This window comes from Lepisosteus oculatus, chromosome 9 (assembly GCF_040954835.1).
Source record: "Lepisosteus oculatus isolate fLepOcu1 chromosome 9, fLepOcu1.hap2, whole genome shotgun sequence".
NCBI lineage: Eukaryota > Metazoa > Chordata > Actinopteri > Semionotiformes > Lepisosteidae > Lepisosteus > Lepisosteus oculatus.
In genome coordinates this window covers 7,718,599-7,746,333 of record NC_090704.1, presented here as the reverse complement: position 1 = coordinate 7,746,333, position 27,735 = coordinate 7,718,599, and the positions used below count along the sequence as shown (strand labels likewise).

The window sequence follows — 27,735 nt, the reverse complement described above, 5'->3', positions numbered from 1 at the left end:
ATGCGCAGCAACCGTCAGTACCAAAACATGAGGTAAACACCCAAATGGAGAAATTCCAAATGTAACTTTATGAAAGCTGGCTTCATGCTTGCTGGTACAATAACTAAATATAACAACTACTCTTTTTTTTCCAGGATAATATTATTGTGGTAAAGGACGACATGAACCACCCAATGAGTGTTGTCAGTTCTACCAAAAGCAGGTAGGCCAAAAAGCATTTGCAAATAAATATGAGATACTGTCAAATTAACAGTTGTTACTTGTATGACATTAGCTTAATGCACCAACATTTACATGAAATTTCCAAAATCTTATTCCCATTTTACAGCATTTAATTGATAGGTTTTAATCACTGCATTAGAGTTTACTATTCACTTGAAAGTCTCTACTTAAAGGAAAATAACAAATAAATGAAGTTTTAATAGAGAACAAAACATAACCCTTCTGTCAAGCTCTCATTTATTGGATTAAAATAAATATTTCTAAACCTTAATTAGGGCTTGACGTTTTCATGACTGTTCACATTTATACAATAATCAGTTATTGACAAAGATTTGTTGTCCTTAATTTCAAGTATTTTTTGCCTTTATTTGTGATTGGAATACAGCTGATGGGTGTCAATAATCAATCGTGTTGGAATCTGTTTGATTCTTCAAGTAACCGAATTTGGCCTCCAGTTTTCATTTAATAACAGAGTTATTTACCTCACTTGTCAGCAGGTTTTTGGACAACACTTGCATGCTGTGTGAAAAACAAATTTCCACAATTTGTCCAAAGCACGGGCAGCATAGCAACTCAAAACGACAAGCCCTAACGAAAATATACATACTTTGAAAGCAATGTTTATTTGTGACTTCCAGGATGCAAACATGTAGTGTTACACACTGCAAATGACACTATAAGCCTGCCAAATGCTACTTAAAAAAACAAAATGTTTTCTGTTCAATGAATTGAAGAGAATTACAGCATTTAAGGACGTTTTTAAAGAACATTTTACACAAGTGAGTGACCAGCCCTGCGTTCTGCTCCTGCAGACTGGCCTTGCAGCATGGAGATGGTCATGTGGTGGACTACCTGAGTCAGCCGGTCATCGATTACATCCTGCAAAGTCAACTCTACATCAACACCTCTGGATAGAGCCCCGCAGCTTGGCTCTTCCCTGCAGAGAGGAGCTCGACTGCCTCTCCTCCTCTGTCTCTCTGTGTAAAACATATACTCCTCCTGCTCTACTGCTTTCCATGTACAGGAGCCTTCAGTGTCTGTCCCTCCTAACTGTATCATAGTGACTAATGGCCCTGCAGAGGTACTACACTGTACAAGACAGCACCGGATATGTGGAGCCCTCGTTGAGTGAAATATCTTCTCTGTGCGCTGAGGGCAGCTGGGTGTGTGTGTTTGGGGGTTGGGGTGTGGGTGGGTTTGGGGGGGGTTTGCAGCAGGGGTGCAAGGAATGTTCTCCAAATGGTAGCACTGTTGGCCTTTGCTGTTCATTTAATACTGTTCTTCTTCGACTGCATGCTTTTAACGTTTTTTTATTTCCCAAGCATGACTGCTGTAATCGCAAAGTAGATCTATAGTCCGTGGTGAATGTGTTAGCAACTAACTGCTGGGAAGAGAAGGCGATGATGTGCTAAACGCAAAGTCCACTCATCTCCCACTTCAGTGTCCATTCCCTGTCTACCACCCCTGAGGCTCCGCCTGTGTCCTCCTCACAGGCTCCAGAGAAAAAAAAATATCGTTTCACAGGTTTCTCTCTTAGCTAGTGCACAAAAAAACTGTACAAATATCCAATATCTGTGCAAGGCACACAATAAAGGGAAAAAAAGCAGTACTTTCTAAATTATTCCTCACTTTAGTGAAGGCAATGTATTGAACAAAAATACATACATTACATAACCAAAGTAAATAAGTCTATCTGAATTTCGGATTGATGATTTGTTTTGACCAAAAGCAACAATCATTCAATGATTTAGCTATTTCAGGATTGTGGAAACAGACGCGACACCTTCTGTAAAGAAAGTGGAGAACATACGAACAGTGGAGCACTGAAGGATGAACATTAATTATCCTTAGAAAATAGAAATTAAAGCAGCAATTATTTTTAAACGTTTACCAGAAATCAGGCTTAGGTCTTGTTTCCAGCTAGGGACTCCTTTAACAATTCTGAAAATGAATACGTGTTGCATTCTCATGGAATTATATCAGCAACAATGGCTGGCATAATCTGAGGGGGCAGTTTTCTTCCTGCAATATCTTTCTCTGTGCCAAGTCTGAAAGTCCAAATATGAATCTATTTAACACATACATCTGCAATAATACAACATGAATATGTTTTAACATGCAAGCAGGATTGGCTGCAAGAGTATATAACAGAGTTGGATATTGTCGGTGGTTTTAAAGATACCTTTCTAGCAAGTCAAGGGGGTGTATCCTGATGGTGAGTGCTTCACATTATAGCCTACAGAAAATGTAATGAAACTGGGCAAGTTTTATATACTTGCCATGGCAAAAAAAAAAACAACACAACTCCCTGTAAGGAACATGATTTTAAAGCTGCTACACCAGCTCTTGCAGTAAAAAATGATCATATCCACACATTTATCATTAGCCAATTGTGATCCTAAGCTAGCAAATGACTTCAAATACAGTTATGCTGTAACACACTCCTCTAATCCATTTACTCTTCTGCAGAGAAGTAGCAGTGTCACTGACAGATGGGCATTCAGGAGGAGTGTATCCACAGGACTTCATTCGCTCCATGTGTTATAGGGCCTGTAGCCATTAAGCTAAGCTACTTAAGAGCTGACAATTACTAACTGGGTGAGTATAAAATAATGTACAAAATCCAGCCATTTCTAAAGAGCTTAAAAATTAAATTCACAAATAATGGAGATATTTCTGTAATGCATGAACAGAAATCTGAGTATCGCAACACATTATGCTTGCCAGTTCCAGGTGGGGCTCTGACTGTAGCCAGGAGTGCCGACTTGTAGCACTAAAGGGGCTGTATCACACAGAGATCAAGCAGAGTCAGGTAAAGAATACTGAAAATCCTAGCAGTGCGATACTCGCTGGATGCTGTTTTTGTCTTCCAAAAGAAGACCTCAGCTCCGCTGTTTCCACTGTCTTTTGTGATAAAAATGCTTATCCTGGTGATCATGTTCCCAGAGATCTTTATGTGCCTTTGGTTTCCATAGTAGTTGGGGAGCACAACTTCCTATCAGCTAATGATTTCCACACCGCATAGAAAAAGGGTGAAATTCATAATAAAGTGCAAAATTGCAAATTCAAAAGAAGAACTAAAATGTGTTTAACTACAGGGAAATTTAGTTTACCTAGACTTGCACTCCAGATTAGTCAATGGGCTTGCAATTACTGAAACAGCCATCTAAAATATTCAAGAGAAGCTTAAAAGCTAGTACATACACAGCAACAATTTAAAGCCAGTAAAGGTCATCGACAGAGTTACCTTGCTACCTAGATGTAAGAAGACAAACAACACATGGATATTCCTTGCCTCTTTCAAATCTACACCCCTTTATTTTTTCACCACTCTCCCTCATATACTTCACATGTCTCTCTCTTAATTTGCAGGAATGTGGTTTGATAAACAACATTCAGACAATATTCTCCTCATTCGGTACAAACTTTACAGTCTGCAATTAGGTCTGACACATTTTACCCACAAACACCCAGCCTCCATTTAGTAGGACCAGTTTAAAATAGCAGCATGCAAACCAATGACAACTGACTTCCTACTTCTGTCTCTGGATGTATCTATGTTCTGTAAGTATGTTACAAATAGGGACTGTTTGATAAAAGAATTTACAGACATAAGATTGTATAGCAGGGATTTTTGACAGGATACAATATAAATGAAACACTTGTGTCTGCAGACCGGGCCTATCAGCACAAATGTAGATAATTAAACCATTCATTTACAACAGTTACAAAATCTCAGAAACTGGAAGCTAAATCATTTCACCTTCAAGGTTCTTAAACACACACAAAGAAACAACAATAATTTAATGTTCTATAATGAGGCTGTTCCTTTAGCCCAGTATTTTCATTCTCATTTGGACAATGTGACTTTTGGATGTTTTTCAAAGTGTAATCTTTATTATTTTTATTATAATTTGGGGTTTTCTTTGTTTTGTTTTTATATGCTGTACATTGTTCCCATTGAATAAAAGGCTAGTAAAAAGACATATGACTGCTATTTGTTCTAGAGTGATGACTCTGTTTAGATTAATAAAAGATTAAAAAAAAGGGACTGATGTCGCGTTTTTATTTCAAATGTTTTTTCTTCTCTGCATTTATGTAAAAACAACAGATCATAATCTTTCTAGAACCCATATTCTCTACTGTAGCTACTAGGCACTTGAGATTTTATTTTCCCTAACAATGTCTGCAACAAGTCTGTTTTACAAACTACGCACGCAGGTATCAAATAAAAATCTATTTTTATTTTTGTTAAACAGTTTCAGTTGTATTGGTATTTTCAAATTCAATTGACAACAAACACCTTTGAAAGCAACACACGTTGAAAAACAAGACCAAAAACATTTAGATTTACATTTCCTAGGGGCAGAATGCCCGTACAGTTTTTAATCCATGAAGTTACACCATGTGTACTGTTTAACAGCTACAGTACATACAAGAAGCAAAAAGTGAATAAATCATGTCAGATTAGGTGGTATGCAATCGACCCGAAACAAATTTTAGAGAATGGATTAAGGCTCCCTACTTTCAGTCCGTTGTACGCCTCAGTCCTGAGTCGCCACAAACTTGTTGAGGACAAAGCGGTAATTGAAAACACATTAATGAACTGTCCGATTCAGGGTACAGAATATGGACCATTTGTTTTGTTTTTTGTTTCCGAAAACATAAGAATCACATCAATATAACAGTTCCGCACACTGCAGAGGCAGAGTTACTTTGCTATGTACAAAAAGCGTTTCTGAGCCCTAACCACAACTGGATCTCAATTGTTTTATTGCTTAAAAAATATTGAAACATACACACGTAATGTAACCACGGAACATAACATCTCACTGACGGTTTAATCTTTTAGCAGAATTCATTTTCACAACACGAGCACCGATAACTTTCTATACGATACAAATTACCCCAAAAGTCGTAGTCAGCCCAGCTGGACTGGACTGAGGTAGAAAGCACCGCGCCCACTAGCGGAACTTTGATGACCAGAGAAAATTGATGACCAGAGAAAATCAGGGGAAATGGTCGTACTGTACTTTGTTTAACGGGATTGTGTAAAAATCTAAACACACGAAGAAACGGACTGCTATGGATGACAGATAATTATAGTGTATTATTTCTTAGTCAGGGAAAACGAGAATACTGAACCATAAATTCCAGTTAAAAATGTATTCTCCGAGCATGCAGGGTAGTTTTGTGTTAGTATGTTTCACTGTCATGGATGTACTTTATGGACCCTTAAATTGTACTGCATTTTACATGGATGAAGGCTTTTGAATACGCATCTTTTATAGATGACCATTTTGGAAATCCTATATGAAACCGATTATCTGTTTATTAACATGCAGATATACTATAGCCTGCCAACTGTTCCCTGTCATTAAATGAAGATTTGTTTAATAAGCGCAATAGCACCAGTGAATAGTGCTTTACTTCCAGAGAAAATACTGCATCTGAAATACCCCTGATTTGACAATCGTAAATACTGTACATTGCTCTGGATTGACAGACTAAAATAAATTGGAATACCGGAGATCTGTTCTGAGTACCAAATGCCAAGATTTCATCTTTTACATCTGGGGACAGGAACCTCCGTCTTTCAGTTTAAAGCACCAAATCACAGTCTGAGTGTTACCATAACGCAACGTTCCTTTTCCCTGAAGATGTTTAGGAAATACTTAAAATGTAGCCATTCCTAAAATCCAATTTTTCTGTTTTTGTATTTATGAATGCTGATTTTTAATACCTGTATATTTTTTTAATTCTATATTTGAAAGTAGATGATTTCATAGTAGTCCATTGGTTTTTTTTTCAAATTGCTTTTATTAAATAAAACTTATATTACAGTAACCAAACAGCAAACATACACAAATAAATAAAATGAAAAGTGCTAAGAAAATGTAAAAAGGCCCATGATATTGTCAAAGATGAATACCAAAATGGGAAACAATTAAGTTCTCCCAGTGCATCAAAAATGTATTTTCTATTGTTTTAAACTGCTATAATACTGAGTTCTGTTCAGAGTCTATATTATACATCTGTTACAACCGTTTCACAATACTGAGATTTATTTAAAAATAAATTTAATAAACGCACTTCAGGGATTTTGTGATACACTGACTCATGTTGATTTAAATTCAAATATAAATTACATTAAATTCATGACTAATATCATGATGTAAACATGATGGAAAAGAACAGTAGGTAATGAATGTTTTTTTTCTGAGAAGGAAAGTAAGTGGCTGTTCTTATAAAACTGAGGAAGTAAGTATTTAACTTATTTAAAAGCTAAAAGAATTTCTGCGATGTGTGTGCAACAGAAGAAATGTAATATGATTAAAATGACAGTTTTAAATGTGTCTTTCACACTTGTAGCTCAGTGTCGTAGAAAACAGACCTTTCCTCATCACAAACAAAACAAACTCTGAGAAACAAATATACATATTCTCAATATTACAATGTCAATACACAAAAATGTAAAACAAATAATCAAAACACTTATAAATCAATTGGAGATTCTCACAAGTATAGAAATAAAAGTGTATATTTAGAAATAATGGGGATGTGCTTTGGTAATTTAGGAGATTTACTGTAAAACTGTAAGATTTTAGGCTCTAATGCATCCATTCAGTGTATAATAGTCCTCATTATAATCATCAAATAAATTACAACTAATCAGGGAGAGCTGAGTGTCTTTATGTCATCTGATTCTAACTCATCCACAGCCTAGTTTGAACAGTACATTCTGTTGTGATATTGGGCCTTGAAGGAACCTCAGTAATTTCTTTGTATTATCATAACTTGCATAATTCTTAACCAAAAAAGCTACTTTTAGGGTCTTTCAATGGGTGGTGAGTTAAAGCATCCTTTGGGAATAGTGCTCTGGATCGTCTTTAAGTTTTGAATGTCTTCCATGATAATGTCAATGTCTCTGTTAAGACTCCTGATCCGCTCTTGCTGTGTGAACTCCATCTGCACAAGGTTGTCCAGTCTAGGCTGCAATGTCGTGACTGTGCTCCTGGCATTGCTGATCGATTCCTGGAGCTCCGCCAGCCTCGTCTCATCCACACCACCAGACGAGTCTGAGTTGGGGGGAAAATGAGACATTAAAAAGGTGCCGGACAGAACTACACAGCCTCACAAGCCACGACCTTCATGCCTAATGAGGATCTCATCCAGGAATGTAGCCATCTTATCCTACATCTGAACGGAGAGAATAAAGAAGAGACATCTGTGGTAATAAACCGTGAAGTCGGAAGAATGATTCAGAATTTGTTTTCAAAAGTATTTTTCTAATGTTTCCTTCATATTATACAGTAGGTAGGGATTCAACTACTGTACTTATTCAAGGAAGGGTTCTTTCCCCCAATTCTCTGTAAATGAACACTGCTATTTGACTGAGATACAGTACATTCACATACTGTGTTTTCTGTGTTTTGTAACTATTTTTTTTTTTGTAACTGTTTTGTGAGTCTAATACCTACCTAATGTGTTCAGAAGACTGTTGATGGTACGCAGTGTTGCTCCCACAGCCTTCCTAGAATCTACTGCTTTGTTGTAAGCTGCAGTGGCCTGTCTTATAGCCTAGAAAAAAAGCAAACAAAATGAATATCAAAATGATACATTAGAAAGTGTAAGGTTGCAAGAAGTCACAGCACAGCTCAGCAAAGGTTTAAAATGAGTTTTAATTTATCCCGAAAAATACCTTTTTCTGGAGAACAAACAGGATCACATAAAATTGCATTTTCCTGTATGCTCAGCATCCATACATTTACAAGCAGCTTTTATACTTTAGACCATTCCTCTCACTTATCGTAAATGTCATATAAGAGTAGCCTTAGAACCAGAATATATTTAGCACAATTGTATTTTGACAATGGTTAACCTGTCTTCCAGTTGCTCCAAAATAACACATACTGTCTCTGTAAATAGACACACAACCAGTGTCTGTCTGTCCTCCACAGCACACCAGTCAAATTCTTCAAATGTCAAGTTTATTTGGAGCCCTTATGGACACAAAATAATAAAAATACTGTAATGGCAGCGGGCATAAACTAGTGATAATCAATATAATCAGCTTTATTTTATACACTGCCTTTAAAAGGGGTTTCCCAAAAGGCATATGAAATACCTGAAGCTCAAGTAACCAAATATTGTGCAACACATCATGGGAGTACACTTTCATTGTTCCTTTGCAGCCAACACTCGCTGATGTAGCTCCACACTCAAACCTCTTTTGTGCAACACATTGCATATTGCACCTCTTCAATAAACAGTATTTCCCCTACCCTTTTTGCCTCTTCTTTCTCCTCATTGGCTTTATTTCTTTCTGCAGTCAGGTCCCTCACTGTGGCTAAGGTCTGGAACTGCAGGTCACTCAGGGAATTTTTCAAGGTGGTGGCTTCACTCAGTAAACCATTAGAGCCTTTAAGAGTGCTGACAGCTCCCTACAAAACACAAAGACAAAAAGATACTTCTATAAAAAATGAAGGAATTAAATGGCTTCCAGGGTGCAGCACAGTGATGTAGTGGTTAGCAGCGCTGGGGCCCTGGGTTCAATTCCCAGTGAAGTTTGTATTTTCTCCCTGAGTTTGCTTGCATTTCCTCTGTGTGCTCCAGTTTCCTCCCACAGGCCAAAAACCAATGGAAGATTAATTGGCTTCTGGGAAAACTGGCCCTACTGTAGGAGTGTGCATGCCTGTGTTTGGGTCTGCCCTTGGATGGACTGGCACCCTATAGAGGGTGTACCCTGCCTTGCACCTCTTGTTTCCTGAGGTTCAGGCTCCTCTGTGGCCCTTAATTGGAAGAAGCAGTTAGAAAATAGATGGACAGATGGTTTCTGGGATGTTTTTCAAATTGTCAATGGTACAATTCAAAGTGAAAGCTGGGAGAAATGAAAACATAATTGTATGATATTTTGTCACACATCGTAAATATACTGCTTTCCCTGCCTTAACAGGTTAAATTCTTATGAATTTGTATTCCTCAAGTTATAGTAATATTATTGTTCATACCTCCATTTGTTCCACAATATTCTTCAATTCACCAACTTTCATTTGTGCTTCGTTAATATCCCCTTCCGTGTTCCCAAGAATGGACTCAGTCTTGGTGTTGCTTTGGACAGCCTCTTGGATAATGTTGCCAATTAAAGGGATTCTCCTTATAGCCCTGTCAGCTTCTGCCTTGTTTGTGCTAAGCTGCCCATCAAAATCTAGGGAAAACACAAGAGTTATTTTTACATCAGTACAACTCACCAAGAACAGGCTAAACATAAAAAAGACTTCACTAAAGGAGACAAACAGGACTAGAGGTCAGAATGAAGAATCTCCCGAAGCTCTTTCAGTAATTTTACGTACTGTATGTGTTGTTTTAAGTTAACAGTACAGATATACAGTATAACAATTAAAGGTGGGTTCTTTAAAAAGTTCCCAAAGATAAGTGAAAAGGCCATCTCAATTTAGTCATAACATCTATGACTTATTTTGTCCCTTTTCCTACCTTTTAGGTTTCCCAGCACTTGTTCTACACCATTTACATTCATCTGGATGTCTCTCAGAGAGGCAACTGCTTCAGCTTTGGCAGCATTTGCTCTAGCTAAAAGTTGATCATGACGCTGCAATTAAATAACATCAAAGTATTACTTCAAAGTGTTACCTCATTGGATTAAATTTCTTTAAAATCAATAATAATTTGCCTGCAAAATATCATTGTACAACACTGGGTTTTAGTATTTCAAGACACATATCAGAAACATTCATCATCAATGCAAGCAAATTCCTAAAGGTTGTGTAATTTGCAGTAACCACAGGTAAGTAGACCTCAAATGTAGTTTTTTTAAATAAAAAAGAGTTTCTAAATTACCATTTCTAGCAGAGCTACCAGAAGCTTCAGTAATTCTACAAAAATGTATAACTGTACTTCAGCTTAAAGGCTTTCAGATTCTGGAGGATACTGATGGCATAAATTATATTACAGAATTCCAATGCACGTGTTGGAATATGGCAATAAACTACTCCCCTACTCTACTCTACTAAATTTGTGCTATTATCTAACTGTTCTGAATCCGGTCCATTACAGTAAAGTTACAAAACACATCACTGACCAAGCAACCTTCACAGGTTTGAAGAACAAATAACAATTTTAATTTCATTAGATGGACATTTTGTTTTTTTTAAAGCAGGGAAACCACCTACAGATTTTGACCAGAAGGGTAATTGCTACACAAATCCTTGATGTGCAAGTCAGACAAAAGAGTGGCTGTAAAAACAAAGGAGAGTACGGTAACCATTTTCTAACTTCATGTCCCAGACACATCCTTATTACCTGCTGATCAGCTTTTCCTTTCAATAAGAGATCCCGTGCCTGGTTCTTGGCGTCAGTGATGCCACCCTGTAGTGTCCGATAGTCCGAGAGTTGTTCCTCTGCTCTGCGTTTCAGACTGTCGGCACTGCTTTTAACATTCTGAATCTCCCTCTGCAGGCACAGCGAAAACAGCACGATGTGAAAACCTGTGCTTTGAAGTGTCTTGCAGTTTATTGAATCTTAGGGCTATGAGTTCAACCTGCTATGACAGGTTGTACAGGCTTTCAATCATTTGTTATTTAGTTAATAGAGAATTCAATCTATTAATAATTAGAAGTGGTCCATTTTCTTTGCCATTTGCAGTTTCTAAACCCTAGATGAGTTACTAATAGGTTAGAAGTTACAAAACTGTTAGGTTAAAAATCTAAAATATTATTTTATGGACTCCCGTCCTTGGATAATCTGTATTTCATATTACTATGCTGCTCCTCTGGGCGGTGGTAAACTGAAAGGAGCTGTACTCATTGCTGGATGACGTGTAGTAACTGCCAGTGAGAGTCTGGATCACAAGAATGAAGAGTGATACCTGGATGGAGTCTGGAATAAGACGCTCCAAGGAGATTATCTCATTTAATGCTTCGGTTGCTGTCCTGCTTTCTGCCTGAGCCCCTGAGCTCACACTGGCTGCCCGGTTTTCCAAGTCTTTGACTTTAGCTACATCTCTGTTATACCTGCAGAAAAATGGTTGAATAACATTACCATAAACATTTTTTTTTATTCATGAGTTTTTCATTCGCCACAGTAGGTGCTTATTTTAACTTTTATCTTCAAGCCCTAAGTTCATTTTATTTTTGACCTATTTTACCTAATGACATGTACTATTCCTATATATTTTACATCAGTACTATTTAAGTGTTCTGTGTCACCATTCCCATTTTAAAATTGCACACACAAACAAAAGCCCATATGTGCAAAATGCTCTTAATGTCTAATAAAATAGGACCCTCTGGTAATGTGTTAATGTAGGTGCTGTTTCGCACAGGTATCAGCATATCCACTATTGAAGAGTAAATAGTTAACAAGCTCTGTTTTCAATAACTGGAATGAAAAGAAAAGAATGGTCAGGAAAAAAGGAAGTTTCATGTGTATGAATTTAGCATTTCGTACTCTCAATGTAAAGCTCACTCACTGTGCTCTGAGGTCTCCAATAACTTCGGTAACTTTGTTCTCTCCATTGATGACATTCCGCATCAGAGACAGGGCTCTGTCTACATCCAGAAGACTGCTTTTCGCTGTTTGCTCTATTTTGTTTGCTTCATCCTTGTGACTGTGAAATGACACACACATGTGAGCTGTGCAAATCTGAGCCCATGTTCTGTCTTACACAGAGCACAGAAAGTTAGCAGACAAGACACTTACCTCTTGGCTAGCGAGGTTGCTGTCTGTACCAGGCTTGACAGGCTATTTGTGCTTACCCCAGGCCTTTCATCCTGCGCTGGCAACTCCTACAAGGTGAACAAGAAATGGAATATTGAAATACACTAAGCTTTTTAATGTATGGTTTATCACACACAGCCCATAGCTTTACAATACAATGTAACATACAGCGAATCTGATGTCTGAGAACCTGTTTGCTTTTGTTACAGATCCACACATACACATAGAAAACACCGACATATACAGTATACAGTATATACAGTATCATACAGGCAGTGTTTGGGAAAGTCACTTTAAAAAAGTAATCAAGTGCAGTTAAATGTTACCTGTGTAATGATTACTTTTTTAATTAATACTTTATATACAGACTGTAACTGATGAGTGATTAATTGATAACGTTTTAAAATCCCCCCACTCCCGTATGTAAACGTAAATGTAGGGGATTATTTCTAGACATGAGGGCTTTTATATCGGGCATCCTTCAAAAATTAGTTGGTATCATTCAGTATAGTTATCAGTGATCACCGGAGTCCGTAATGCCCACGATTTTGTGTGGTTTGGTTACAAACAAGACTTCACATGGGAGAAGCGCTAATTTCATCCCGTGAAGGTTTAGAGCTGTTGATGATTTAAAGAGCCATGGGCTTCTACTGAATTGCTAGCTCTGAGCTAGGAATCCCAGCTTCTCAAGATTACTTCGTGCTTTATTGCAACTTTGAGTCTGACGAGTGCGTATCGGTTCAAAAACTTACCACCCGTCTTATTTCCAGTTTTGCCAAGTCAAGTTTCTGCCTGGCGTCGTTGATCAGTTGCTTGATGTTGGACACCTGCCTCTGATACTGCTGATTCTGCAAAGTCATGCCATCCACTGTCCGAGAGACGGCCGCGAGGTTTCTGGCTTGGACGGACTGAGTGCTCTTTATATTAGATACCCGGGTCTGTAGTTCTTTCTCCGAAACTATGAAAATATGAATGAGACAAGGAAATCTGTTTATTATTGTAAAATTCATCAAGTGAGATTAACGGAACCACAAAGGTGTTTAGATTAGAAACTCTAAAGAACTTTTAAAGTCTAACTGCTTGAACAGAGTTCCTATAAAACCGCTAATTTACTCCAACAGGTTAGTACTTAAGCAGTAAACGAAAACCGAGGCCTACTACACCTATAGAGCCAGCAGAGGGTGCTATGCCTCTACTAGGATATTTTGGTCCTTTTCTTAATATTTATCATAAAAACCATTAATTAAAAATAATGCCTTCAGAAATTAAGTTACACATTGCTTTCATTTTGCAATAGCAACATTACGCTGATTTTCTAAACCTTTTCTGTCCGTAATTTATACCGTTTTGTACATTGTGTAAAGCGTTTTATTGGCCAGGTGTTAAATCAAATCTTAAGCGTTGCGCCTCAAAATAATATCAACTTGCCTGATAATTTCCCAGTGTTTTGCTCCATGTTTGCAACGAGTTTTTCGGCTTCTGCAAGAGTTTTTTCCATCTCCACGTCATTAACTGGGACTTGGCCGTTCTGAATATTCGTAAACAGGGCTTCTATGTCTCGAAGTTTTCTTGAGTATCTCTCAATCTGGAAGACGAAACTCGAGATCAGCATGTTCTAGTATGCTTTGAATTGCTCTCACTACTGAGTTAAGGAAAACAATACAATGACATTACCTTTGAATACTGCAATCACAGCAAAGAGAACTCAATAAAATAGGCGGGTTTCTAACTGAAATATGTATTCTCCGCTGATGCATATTAGATGAACAGAAAATTCAGTACAGTGCATTACTTTCATACGAGTAATTTTGATACAAATGTTATAGAATCTTCGAAAAGAAAGGAAAGTTTAGTGAAAAAGAAATAAAATAATCTTCTATCGCCTTCCACCTGCAATTAACAATACTCAAGACACTACAGCATTAGCCATGTAAAGCTACTGTACATCCACAGTTGTTGTGTCTTGACTACACAGGCAGGGGAAAAATGAAAAAGGTTAATCCCTTCAGAAACAACAAATTGTTAATCTATGGAACCAGATAAAAACATTGTTTTAGTCTGGTATTTTCCATGGATATTTAAACTAATCGTTGCTTACCACAAGAGAATTCTACAACCCTATTCTAGTTTACATTTTTAGATTTCTATATTGCGACAGAATAATCTAGTAGTTTCAGTAATGCAGCTCAGAGAATTGCTATTGACTACAGAGCCCCCAATATACTGTTCACAGTTTATTTGGCTTTTTCAGATAAAGGCAAGAAAAAAACCCCAAAAATTGCTCTTAAATAACTGAACAAAATGAACATTAGGCTGTAACATTCGGACAGCTAGTAAATTCATACTGCTGCAGTCACACGTGGCCAAAAACCGTCCCGTTTAATTTACTCCACTTTAAGAAAATCACAGCCTTTTCTGGTTGCCAGAGCCTACCTGATATTTTATTGGGTCGTAGCAGGTTGGGCATGCAGAACGCTCACATTTGAGCCCCTCAAAGCCTTCTCTGCACGAACACTGACCGATATTGTTGCATCTGTTGGACAAAGAGCCCAAGGGATTGCAGTTGCAAGCTGTGGAGAAGAGGAAAGAGGTGTGATAAACATTCAACCTTTTCAACTGTTAATAGATTATGGTTTGCGCTAGATCCATCCATCCATCAGTTTTCCAACTGCTTCTTCCAGCTCAATGTCACTGGGGAGCCAGTAATCCCAGCAAGCAATAGGCGCTAGGCAGGATACACCCTGGACAGGATGCCAGTCCATGGCAGGGCACACACACGAACACAAACACGCACACACTCTGTAATGCTAACCACTGCACCACACTGCTTCCTCTTCTACTCAAGATATGAAACAGCTGATTTCTAACAGCTGAATATGTTTGTTCTTTTTTATATTGTACCTGCACCCCAGAGGTACAGTGTAATGTAATATTGAATCATTTTAATGCTATTGTTTTTCTCAAAATTGCATCTTGTTGACTGTCTTTCGGATGAGACGTTGAACCGAGGTCCTGACTCTCAGTGGTCATTAAAGATCCGCGGTCAGATAAGAGTAGGGAGTTATCCCGGTGTCCGGGCCAAATTTTCCCCCTCGGCCTTTACTGTGGCCTCCAAATTATCCCTATATGTTTGATTGGCTTGCACTTCCTCTGCGATTGACTGGCGCCCCCTGTCCAGGGTGTACCCTGCCTTGCGCCCATTGCTTTCTGGGTAGGCTTCTGCTTCCAGCGACCCCTTATGGTATATAAAGTGGTTTGGCAAATGACATGACATGACATTCAGTTGAGATTATACCCCATAAAGGTGGTGTCATACATTTCCACCAAACCCGCAGCAGGGGTCAGATCTCAGGTGAAATCGTCCGCAGAGCAGCTGTAATGCTGTGGACTCTTCACAGAGAAGGCTTAAGCCAGAGGACATCGCACGTACGTGAGCAGGTCTGAGTGGGGTCGACCAGGTAAGGGCTCCTGTAGAAGCCCTCAAGGCAGTGCTCGCAGTAGAAGCCTGTTGTGTTGTGGATGCACTTCAGGCACTCTCCAGTCAGGCGGTTGCAGTTGCCAACCGCATTGAGGTCGATGTGCCCATTGCACTGGCAGCGCTGGCAGGGCCGAGGCAGGCGGTTCAGACCCTGGGGATCGCCATAGAAACCATCTTCACACACATCACAGCGTGGGCCTGTCAGGAAACGCATGAGGTCAGGATATGTTATGAAGGAACTGAAGAAATCTACTGACTCTCCAGTCATCATTATTGATATTCCCAGTTATATTATTTTTCCAATTGATTTCTGTAACTTAGGACTCACTATTATACTCATGTGTCTCTGTACTCTTCTATCATTCTGGCCTAAGTCTTAAGATATACGAAGCTAACATCCTACATTCCTCACCAAAATGTTTGGGAAATACTGACGTAATCTGGAAGAGGAGGTGGGCTGGCTAAATGATCATCAATTACTGTTCAATTTATTAAACAATTAGCATCAGAAGTTTAGGAAGAGGTGGGGAATAGTTAGCCAGCCACTCCTACCTAAAGCATTCCTGACAGCTTGCCTCTGATCCCAACTGCTGTGCTACTCACCTGTGATTCCTGCAGGGCATTGATCGCACTTGACCTCCAGTGTGCTGGGGTTGACTGAACAGCTGGACCCAAGGGCACAGGGGCAAACCAGGCAGGAGCCGGGGTTCCGAGGGTCTTTATAGGAACCAGGAGGGCACGACACATCCCCTCGGTTCTCGTCTCCAGAGAAGCAATCTCCTACAACAGATCCAAAAATAAACCGCACATGACCAAGGTGCGCCGCACGCGGTCTGTGAGGCCTGCATGATGATTTACAGAGCAGCTGCAATGAAATGCAGCTTCCCAAAGGCTGTGGCGTTGATGTCTACCTGTTTCAGGATCACAGCTGCCTCCTCGGCAGTTACAGGGAACACATTCGCTGAAGGGGCCACTGCTGGGAGGTGTCCTCTTGAACCCTGGGGCACACTTCTCACAGAACTGCCCGTTGTAGCCCTTGGGGCAGTTACACCTCTCTACCCACCAGGCGGGGACACCAGACCCACGACGGGCTGACACTAGTGTCACATCATCCAGGTAGCCTCGGCCTGTAAACCGGGGAAACACAGAGCTCCACAGTGAGCAAAGTCAGAGTCCTGTTGAGCATTCTGCCACTGTGTCACATTTGCAAACATTTTTCTGTAAGATAACTGAAAGTTTCTCTCGTGGCATCAAGCCAGTGAAAAATAACTCTGCCTTGCGTATCACTAAGAAGTAGTTTTATTTGGGAGTGATGTGGGAAGGGTATTCCTTTTGAGATAGATTTTCAGATAAAACACTGTACCAACCATATACATCTTCTGTAATATTATTCAAATAATATATTAATATTATTCCTTAATATTTAACATACCCATCGTGTATTTTGGTGGTTTCAAAAACAATAAAACCACATGTAAAAAAGTATGTCTGATGCTAACTGGATACATTTACAGCTTATGGTCAGTCTGAAGTCCCAAAAAGATACAGTACTTATTATGGAATTGAATGGAATTTCAGAACGTACTGTTTTCACCATAGGTGCCTCGGATCTTGATGGCTGTCAGGTTCTGAAGCAGCTTCTGGAACTGGAGAGCAGTGAGCTGTGGCTGCCATTTACTCTGTGGCTGCTCATCAAGCCTGCAGATGTACAGAGTGTGTGTTGTAAGCATTATAATGCATTGCATGTGATGAGTAGCACATAAATCCCACAAAAATGGTATTAAATCAATAAACATAAACACTTAGAAATGATACTGATGAGTATTACAGTGCAATTTTCCCCTGTCTTCAAGGAGTTCCACCAAGCTGCTAACTGAGAAGAAAAACAAGGATGAGGTTTTATCCAGAACAGCTGCAAGCTCTGTGGGAAGACCTGCCCTTACTTGAAGGAGTATGTTATTTTCTGACCACAGGGCAGGCTTCTTCTCAGGTCAGCCAGTGGAGCTGCCACCTTCAGCCCCGCACCCTCCAGCACAACATCTGTGGTGGATGGCTGGCGATGCCCTCTGTCCACCCTGAAGGAGAAGGACAGGTTCTGCCCATAGCTCAGCATCTGGTTCCCCAGGAAGGACTCTGTGCGGCAAAAGAAAGCAGGGAGAAAGTGTGTCTTTAACCAAAGGCAAAAGCCACAACCTAGATATTTAATCAAGCATACAATAAGAAATCAGCTCAAATTGTTTTGTTAAGGGTGTCAAGGTAGTGTTTTGCAAGAAAATAAGCATGGGATCTTTCATTTTTGAAGATTTTAAACTTCATATCTTTTAATTTCATCTGATATTTGTCTTTCAGTGAGGTGATTTTGGGTACCTGAAAGAATGTGAAGTTCAGCCTTTGTCAAGGACAGCTAAAACTCAAGGTATCATTGCAGTAACACAACAGCACCACTACATTTCTTTTCTTCAGCTGTTTACACTTTTAATTTGAATAAATGTTTATACTATGTAAATTTGTATTTAGTAGGACAGCAACCTTTGGAAGTGTAAATAGTAAAAACATATACTGTAATATCTCAGAAAAAAAATTCATTTAAAGATGGTGGTTTTCTAATTCCAGTGTGCAAATGAAAAGCTTTTGGGTTACATACTCTAGTAAATAAAACAATTTGACCAAATTAACCACAGATATGCACAACATAAAGATTTATCCAAAAAGTTGAAAGGTAAACAGAGTTTTTTTTAACGTGCTACTGAAATTACAAAAAATGTGAAGTAGCACTGTGATAAAGAGGACACAGGAGCAACTGCTGCTTACAGGATATTGACTCTCAATATGGGTGTCCTTTACTGAGTATGTATACAGCAAAGACAGTTCTTCCCTACAGGCTGAAGTGTTTAGATTTCTATTAAGTAGAGGTGATTTTATCTCTTTTTCTGCAAACAAATATTCTGAATTAATCAGGATCTGTGTTTGTTCTGTTTAGATTTCCAGATACTGACCTCTCTTTAGAAGCGTATGTACCCGAAAATGTCAACTGGCAGTATTTAGTACAGTAATGGAATGTAGTAGGTCTTAGGCACTACTATGGCTTCCCTCTCCAAAGTTCCTCACCTGGCGCATATAGGTAGACTGGGATGTTATCCCTGGATGTCACTTCAATGTCACGATGCCTCTGGGACCAGCCAAACTGCACGCTGGAGCCCTTTCGGAAAGCAGCAAGCCATCCTTCTGGATCTAATCCCAACAGGAAGTCAATTAGAATTTGTCTAGAAGTAGCCATTATTCCCCCTAGGTACTTTCATCTATTGATATTGTTCTTTCCCTTTTTTAATACATTTTGAATTTGCCGCATTGCCCACAAGTAAGTGGCAATCCATTAGACCACTTTCCATTTTCAGGAATCACAGAGACCTGCTTCTGTTGAAAGTGACTGACGTAGCTCTCCGAAAGAAGGAAACTGTTGATAAGAAAACAGTTCCAGCATTCAGGCGGAACACCAGGACAATGTCTACATACATCAGCGGAGTTCATTCAAAATCAAACTGGGTGTAATGGTAAATAGGATGACTGTTTAACAACAGAAATAGAGAACTTCAGATTCATTCTCTGCTGTTTCAAAGTCAGCTCAGCTGGCTCTCACAGCCACACTTCAGTTTGAGAAATTGTTACCCAGGAGATAGCTAAGAATACACATTTTCTATTCTTCCTTACATAAGGTAAAGTTATGTCTCTCAAGGTAGATAAAGTGATGAGGCACATATTCTGTAAGTTCTTCTCTGACCTTGGTTGTCCGATTAATGCTTTGATATCCAAGAGCACTTGTTTGAGCATTCTGGCTTCTTACAGTAATCCTTTATTGTTTCTCAAATAAGTCATTCATTTGTATCAGATAGTCCAGATCAACCTTCAGACTGCCCTACCTTCCTAAAACCCTTCAGCAAGGAAGGACTTACTGCTGTTGAACGTGGAGGTGATGGAGTGGGCTGTGTACCCATCGGCTGAGCTACAGTCTGTGGAGTGTCCATAGCAGAAACAGGACAGACATTCAGCAGGATTATCAGTTAGCTGGCCATTAATGCCTAGACTGCACCTACAGAAGAAAAACAAAACAACCAACCCCATTATAGTCTCTGTCAATTGTATCAATGGACTGATATTTACAAGACTTCTACTGTAACACAGTGTCCTTCACTGTGGATCTGGAGAACATTAACTTCTGAGTTTTAGATCACAATAAAACCCAGTTGGCATCCAAAAGGTCAATATCTGAATATTGAGAATCTGAATTAAATAAAGTCGCCCAAAAGCTAGAGATCTAAAAATGAAACAATTATAAAACTTTTCAAAATGCAATGTTATTAAAATTACCCTGACGTTGATACATCATATTTGTTGCCTGGTGTATACTGCATGAGCTGTAGCTCCCCCTGTGCATCAGCCTATGGAATTGAGACTTACCTTCCTGTACAGCCTGTCTGTGTGAGCCTGGTTCCTGACTGACAGCGGTCACACTTCTCTCCCAGAATTCCAGGTTTGCAGCTACAGCGCCCATTGCTATCGCACTGTGAGCTGACTGATCCTGAATTCAACAGAACAGGAAACATCATTACAAGACATTAATTCCTGTGATTTGTATTTTCAAATCCTTAGTGTTGTCTTATAGCAGTGTCAGTCCTTTCAACAGGACTCCAAACTATTAGAAAATGATCTGTTAAATTACAAAAGCTGTTTAAAATAATATTTTAATTTTTATTTCAATGTTTAACTTCAAGCATGCTCATTTCTAGTTTTAGAATTTCATATCTTTCAATCAATTGCATTATTTTACTCTTAATTAGTAGTTTGTGTCTTAAAGGTCAAGAAGAATTATTTCACACTTGTTTGCTATTTGTGGAGGTTTAAAAAAACTCTTTCAATAGGTTTGATTATAACTACTCAAAGGAAGCCCTTGAAATATTAACAAACAATGTATTTTACAAGCAGACAAGACACCTTATGAACACATCTAAAGATCATCTCCTATGGTAAGAAAATCACTGAAATTATTTATATCCCATTCTAGACAGACCCAACCACAGTCTGTACTAAGGACGCATATCAAACTCCTGCCACCTAATTAGTGTCCAGTGGATGACACGGGACTCGTCATGGCAGGCACATGACTTGAGATGTACAGGTTGAAATGAACCACCTGAATCAGAGGAGAAGTCATTTGGCTTGTGGTGTGTGACGAAGTACTGAAAGCATTTTAGCAGGATTGTCATGGCGTGCTACAGTATGCGTCTCAGTAAAACTTTACCACAATGACGGGGCATGAACCTGCCCAAGAGGGAGACATGTCAGCTCATAATTAAGCATAATATTAGCCTTGACAATCTTGTGCGATGACACCTATTTGCCATGAAGTTACAATGTCGGAGGAAACAAATTACAGTAGCAATGAAGCAGCACTTCAGAATCACTAGTGTTACAGACTCCATGCATCACAGAAGTTTCTGTTAAGCTTTTCTCTTCAATGGAGCATTGAAGACATGGATACAACATGGAAACTTCCAGCATTTCAGTAAGAGTCACGTCATAATGGCTGTTTGCCAGGTTAAGAACCAATTTTGAAAACTAATTTCTCAAATTAGGGCTCCCGTTTACAGAGCACACAGTGCGATTGGACAGTATCAGTGTGGGGGTAATTAAAATGACTCTGGGCAAAGCCATTGGCTAGTCAACTCCTGGCTACAGACACATTCAAAACGCTCAGCAGACAGCCATTAACATACCACAACAGGTCTGTGGGAGTCTGGAACATCTATCCAGCCATGTTGTCAAAGCCAATATTAGTGTCCTTCAAGAAACAGCTGGATCAACTAGCGACCAAACAACAAACAGGCTAGATGGGATGAATGGCCTCCCCTACATACATGTGCTGTTTCGGAAGGAAACCTGGGATTTGCTTAACTGCAGTCTCCTGATAGACAAAGCACAGACAGACTTCTGGGACTTACCCAGGGGATTGCAGCTACAGGGCTGGCATTGGTCTCCCGCCCTCTGGCGGAAATAGCCCGTCTTACACCTCTCACAGTTTCGTCCGTCTGTGTTGTCGAGGCAGTTCAAACAGCGCACTCCCACCGCATCCACAGTGCACTGGTGAGACTTCCCGTTACAATTACAGCGAGCTGCTGGTAAAAGAAAAATCAGACGTTGTTACACTGTGAGACTGGAAATCAGTTCAGGCCCTTTAAATGAATTCTCCCTGTTTCTTGGCAAAGCCTTCACTGTTCATTCTTGAGATATGTCCAACGGTTTGCTCTTGTGTCTTGTAGTCCTTTATTAAACACTCAATAGTCTGAACTCAGTGATGAACAATCTCAATAATTGCTCCAATAATAACTTAATAATAATAGAATATATTTTAATTATAAAGCACCTTTCCAAACCCAAGAATGTTGTACAAAGTGATAAAGAACAATTAAAAGTAAAAGAGGAAAATTCATACTTGTATGTATGAACATATAGGTTCATACAGTACATACAGATAGACATAGACCCCGGTAAAAATGTGAGTTTTGAATTTGGATTTGAATAGAGTTAAAAAAAACAAGGCCCAAAAATCTGAGATTGAGGCCTAAGTACAGTGAGCAAAGGACCAGTCTCAAATGACCAGAGAAATAGCATCAATGCTTACAAAATATGCTTTAGAAATGCAGGATACATTTCACAGCTGAGCAGATACAAGGAAAGCACTGACTCAAACAACCTGCAGCTATTAAAATATTAGAAAATCTGTAATTAATAAGGCACATTTAAGGAATTAATTTAAGGAATACATAGATTAAAAAGAGAAACAAAAGCCAGGTCTGTATCAGTGATGTATTCATCTGAATAAACAAAATGTCAGTTCTCAAACTCAGTGCCTGCAGGGACTGGAGTCTTTGGTTTTTGTTCCAACCTGAGTAGTCTGTTAGGAAATTAACAGTTTTTAGAAGATTTTTCTTAAGGCCTTTTACTGATGATTATGCATTACAGGTATAGTTACTCATAATTTTACATTTTCAGTATAAAGACATTATGTCACATTTTAGTGGTCTGAATACAACTGTGTAAGAAACAGGTAACATGACTGTTTTTTTCTTTAAAAATCAATTAAGCATACTAATGATCTGCACATTTCTTTCTTAGTTTTCGCTTGACAAGTCATTTCAGCAAAAGGAGCCCTAGTCAATAATAGTCACTCTGGAATTTGTTAATGCAATTCAACAACATTCAACGGTTCCTTTGAACAGCCAAACTTAATTCTGTTTTATTACCTTCTGTACCAGGAAAGAGAAGAAATGCTCTGATATTTTTGCTCAAAGTTCTGAGTTAAGAACTCATGCCTGCCTACAGTATATTGTTACACCCAGGAATTTTCTTTGACAACTCAGCCCTACATCTGACCAGCAGTGTGTTGCTAAGAGCCCACTTGCCAGTCTAGACATGGCTGACTGATGGGGTACAATACGATCTTCTCCATATCTTCTCCGAAAGCACTTTGACAGCTTTGGGAAAGATTATCATAGACCTACAGTTCCACTGCTGTTGGAAAATTTAATGAATACAAAACAAAAAAGTAGTTTGGAGTTTTTTCCCCTAGAGTTCCATCATTTGGCTTCAACACATACTTGTCTGCTAACTATAGGGAGTTTTAGTAGTTCAAAATTCCGCATCACTTAAACATAGAAATTCCGGCAACTATCTGGAGAAAGCACTGTATTTCAATCTATTTAAGCAGGAAGCATGTTTGCCTTTCACAAAGCCATTACTTTAAAAATAAAATGGTATGTAATTTAGTGTTAAGAGCAGAATAGGGAATGGAGAATAGAGACACGTTAAGTGAAATACAATTTAAAGACTGGAGCAGGTTAAAGGAGAATCTCATCTGCCTGTTAATACCAACAGGTGAAATCTCACTAAATATCTGAACAGTCTTCACTATGTCACAACTTTCTTTGTTTCAGTTAAATTGTTTTACCATGGTGCATCATGAATTTTTACTTTAAATAATCCTTTCATTCATTATTTTGAAGGGTCTGTTTAAGATGAAGCATGTGTGGGAAGCCCATGCACCAAGAGTCCAGGTCGTCACTGGGATTTTCAGGTGAGAGCACGTGCAGTACAGTGTCTGATGGAGCTTTTGCCCTGAAAACAAATTATAAAGTGTGTCTTGCAAAGTTCAGAACTTCAAAGGAAACAGGCTTTCCACCATGACCTCATGTCCTAACAGGATAAATGCCTTTCCAGTAGACTGTTCCCCACAATTTGAGGGCAGGGAGCAGTCACTGGTTGGCAAAGGGGCCTGAGGCTTTAATCTGGGGTTTCATACCACAGCTTATCAGGCCAAGCCCAAAAAAGAATGAATGTTTTCAGTCTGTTCTAAAGATTTCATGCAACATTCTTTGGTCCAATTGTTGTTTACTCGTGTGATTGATTATGCAAACGAGCCTTTGTTTATCTGGACTGCTAGTCTTTGTTAAAAACAGCCTTCCCACAATTAAACTTGCACTTACACAACCAATGCTAGAACTATTATCCTCTATGCTTTTTCTTAGGCTATCCAGAGTTAACGCTTAGTATATACAGTAATGTATTTGAGTAGTTGAACTCTGTCTACTTTCAGACCTTATGGGGAAAAAGCAGTGGGGATTAAAATCACCATTGTACATTTTGCTGTTTTTTTTTTAAATGGGAAGTCACTCATACAGTAGTTCAAGCAGGTACTGTAGCTGCATCAGCACGCGTTGGCTGCAAAGGAACAAGTAAAGGTTTATTCCATGCTGAAAAGAGAAGAAAAGACACAACATTTCAACACCCGAAGAAGGCTCCACAGCCGAAATGTTGCGTTTTTTTTCTTCTCTGTTCTACTTATACAGTAGCTCATTGACATACTATTGACTACTATGAAGGTGTCATCTTAGGTGTGATTTCTAATAAAATGTTGTCTCATAATACCTCTAATTTGTCCTATAAACATCAAATTTTTAAAAACAATTTTCTTTTTCTAACTTAAAATGGGTATTTCCTATTTTTATATAATAAAACCATTATTTTTCAATCTTTATGAACTTTTATGCCTTTTATTAAACCTCTAGAAGGCTTAGAAAAGGAAGTAACTAGGACTGAAATGTCTAATTTGCTTTAAATTATAGAGAATTATTTCTTCCATGATGACTCTCATTTTCATATTACCAAAACCATAATTATAAGTGCAAATAATTTATTTTCCCAAACTATTTGCATAAACATGTGCAACCTGCCAAGAATTTGTCCAAGCCTGGCATATGTCTGGAAAGTGTGATTGCTCTTGTCTGTGTTTCAGTCTACATAACAGGAATAAGTTGAATTGCTCTCTTACTGCAATGAGACATTTGTGTACTTTCTGGAGAAATGTCAGCTCAACTTGTTATAGTTAATTAACACATTTCTAGGGAATGTAATGCTGGCTTCAGCTAACTTTTGCATAGTTTAGCAATTGGTATAAAAGAAAGAAGATTGAGCCTAAGGCTCTTATACCTCAGTATCTTGGGTTTTTTGCCATGTGGTTGCTGAGTTTGCTACAGGGCTGAAACCATTAGGAAAGCAGCACTTTGCAATCCATTATTTTGGAGGTCTCGCATGTTCTTGGTCTTGCTGAGTTATAAGTCTCATACAATTCAAGCATCTGGGAGTTAGGCTGCTTGGAGTTTGAGAATTTCAAGTCATATACTGTACATTTCAAACATGTTTTGGCAGCTGCAAGAGATTGGTTTTTTTGCCAATTGAGTCATGTGTGAATGATTCGGAGACTGAATAACATAGAGATCTAATGCCATCTGCTGTATGTGGGCCAGAGCAGTGAAGTGGACTGTGGAGTTATGAGTAGTAGGTTGTAGGTTCAAATCCTGTTGCTGTTATACCTGGAGTGAGGTATGGGTTACGCTAGTTTCTCTATCTCTGGTCCACCCGGCTCTATAAATAGGGATTAGCATTCCTATAGAGATCCCTGGAGTCCCATCTAGGAGTAGGCTTATTAATACAGTATAACTCCAGAAAAGATTTATGTGCCTACAGTACATCTTAAAGCAGACTTTTGAGCTACAAGACATCTACGAACACATTTTATTTGTAAGCATTGTCCAGAAACGCTCATAGCCCTGCGTGACAGTACATAATTATGACTGATTAAATTAATTTGGGAGGCATTTGTTTCCAGATGCTGTAGCATGTAACAACATCACGTGGGCTACAATGTATTTATTAAGCTAGGATATTAGAAAAAAAAACATTTGTACTAAACTGAGATTTAGTATACTCTTAAATAAACTTTATTGGTAGGTATTAGACAATATTTGTTTCAATGTCATTTTTAGTTTGTATCTAATAAATACAGTAGGTTACTTTCTGCTATGAATGTTATGTTTGTAAAAAAGGAAATTCAGCAAACTGTTATAATAATGTATTTGTTAACGTTTAATAAACATTTAATTTAACTTATTATAAAATAACATTTTTCTCATTTTCTTACTATTCTATATCACAAAATAATATATACTGTATGGCCATAAATAACATGTATCAGTCTAAATATAACATGAAATTAGTTATCTTTGAGTTCATGCACAAAAAAACAGTTATGACGACAAAAACTACTATTTATCTCATTCTATTTTGTCTGTAGGGTCATTTAATTTATTGTTTATTCTTATGTGCTGAAACATTAAATAATAAAAATCAAATTATTTAATTGTTTAATATTTTATAATGATTGTAATAAATAGTACTAGAACATTTGTGTGTATTGCTGTTTAAAATCTTAAATTAGTTTTAATAGTTATAATTATATATAATACTAGAAATATGATACATTTTTTTCTGTTAATAAAATAAATGGGGTGGTAGAATCTTAATGAAAAAAGATAAAAGATTGAACAGTATAGCACTGAGATAGACAGTATAGACAGTTGGGAATCCCTATATCTGTCTCAAGGTAAAATATGCTGTAGCCCCCTTGCACTGTTTAACAGCATTAATTCTCATTAATGGGAAGACAAAAGATCAAAACTTTAGTTTCAAGGAAATACAAATTGTAAAAAAAAAATTACAATTTTAATTTTAATTTAGTCACATAAAATAAGTCCAGTATAAGAAACAAATAAATATTGTTCACTTACGTTCGTATCTAAAAGTGCCACATACAGCTGGCAGGCTGAAAATGAGGATTCCAGTCCAAAATATCCACCCAGTCCTCATTCTGTATTCCCTGGATGAAAATCCTTCAACCTTGCAGTAGAGAAAACACAGACAGCAATCTCTCAGTTAAATCAAAATGCCTTCTTATCAAGTCCAGATAACAGATGCTCACTAGTCCAGATTCATTTGATGAGCCTATTATAACATCCTGGGGGGGCGTTTTTTGCCAGCACCCTTATGACTAATGCTGACAAAGGCTACAAGTAGCTCTGCAGACTTTACCCGAAAGTTTATGTACAAATGATTAAGAACCAAGCCCTATACGCTATCCAGTACAGGAGCTGAGTAAATAATGAAATAAGGAACTCACTCAAACCACGATAATGAGAGACACAGTGCTGTGTGCATTTGTTGAAGCCTGTACTGAGCTCCTTTTTCTGGCAAAGGAGAGGAAGAAATATTCAAGTCAGTTCTGCCCCTGGAAAGGGTGGGGAATACCCTGTCAAGTATTAAAAACTTTGTGTGATAACCAGAGGAATGTCATCTTTTAGTTTTACAGGCCTTGCCCAAAGACCTTTTATTCAGCCTTTGGCGTTGCAAATCTGTTTCCGTTTTAGAAAGTCCGCCTCTGGAACAATTGCCTTGCCCCCTGTCAGTTATGAATTAAGTTCTTACCGTTGTCAAGCCTTAAATTTCTTCCAGTTTGTGGTCTTTCTTGAAATATGATTTGAGAGGCAGTAATTTTGCTGGGGCTGTGCATATCAATTCCAGAAGAGAGACATGTTTTTTTTCCCCATTATTCTTCTTTAGAGAGGCAGCAGTGTTGAACTTCTTAACGGCACAGCTGCAGAGCTCTGAGCAGCACACTGCTACATGTGTACCAATTTGTCAGCCACGCTTGTGGTGTTCACTCATTACCACCTGTTCCTCCTCACTTCCTTCGAGTCCTGTGGAGTAGAAGGCCCTTCTGGGTCTTTATCCAAATACCAATTTACAGTTACAGCTCACCATAACTACCACGGGTGACTGACATTTGATATTTTGCACTGCAAAAATAAAGATGATGAAGGAGGGAGGGGATGAACACCCTTTGATAAGCCTGA

General features: G+C 38.5%; 2 protein-coding genes across 4 annotated transcripts in view; one reads left to right on the top strand and one right to left on the bottom strand.

The window, feature by feature from the left end:
• nmnat2 (nicotinamide nucleotide adenylyltransferase 2) overlaps positions 1-4,001 on the top strand; it is a 64,398-nt gene extending 60,397 nt beyond the window's left edge. The window contains exons 10-11 of the mRNA XM_006634631.3: positions 135-202; positions 1,035-4,001. Of these exons, the coding sequence (XP_006634694.1) occupies positions 135-202; positions 1,035-1,137 (171 nt within the window). The 3' untranslated portion in view covers positions 1,138-4,001. The remainder of the gene's footprint in view (positions 1-134; positions 203-1,034) is intronic.
• Positions 4,002-6,019: 2,018 nt separating this feature from the next.
• Positions 6,020-27,507, bottom strand: lamc2 (laminin, gamma 2). Of its 3 annotated transcripts, none has more exons than XM_015355035.2 (23): positions 27,308-27,507; positions 26,614-26,722; positions 21,433-21,606; positions 19,892-20,012; positions 19,387-19,523; positions 18,545-18,667; positions 17,380-17,569; positions 17,022-17,134; positions 16,348-16,563; positions 16,040-16,216; positions 15,389-15,634; positions 14,392-14,528; positions 13,387-13,543; positions 12,711-12,916; positions 11,941-12,026; positions 11,711-11,848; positions 11,108-11,252; positions 10,543-10,692; positions 9,718-9,832; positions 9,234-9,430; positions 8,508-8,666; positions 7,704-7,803; positions 6,020-7,301 (listed from the first exon to the last, which is right to left on the bottom strand). In XM_015355035.2, the coding sequence occupies exons 2-23, from the start codon at positions 26,690-26,692 to the stop codon at positions 7,051-7,053; spliced, it is 3,417 nt and encodes a 1,138-aa protein (XP_015210521.2). In that variant the 5' UTR covers positions 26,693-26,722; positions 27,308-27,507; the 3' UTR covers positions 6,020-7,050. The 3 variants fall into 3 exon arrangements, with proteins under 3 accessions (XP_015210521.2, XP_015210519.2, XP_015210522.2); XM_015355033.2 differs by lacking the exon at positions 27,308-27,507 and adding an exon at positions 27,003-27,157; XM_015355036.2 differs by lacking the exon at positions 27,308-27,507 and having other exon boundaries at positions 21,433-21,603; positions 26,614-26,949.
• Positions 27,508-27,735: the final 228 nt, after the last annotated feature.

What these genes read in the sequence shown, in the direction of transcription:
- lamc2 (XM_015355035.2), bottom strand. Translation starts at nt 26,692, where the DNA reads ATGAGGACTGGGTGGATATTTTGGACTGGAATCCTCATTTTCAGCCTG. An exon ending in CCCCACTCAGACCTGCTCAC is followed by an intron (nt 14,529 to 15,388) that starts GTACGTGCGATG and finishes TCTTCTCCACAG; the next exon opens with CTTGCAACTGCAATCCCTTG. An exon ending in ACGACCCAATAAAATATCAG is followed by an intron (nt 13,544 to 14,391) that starts GTAGGCTCTGGC and finishes TTCGTCTTCCAG; the next exon opens with ATTGAGAGATACTCAAGAAA.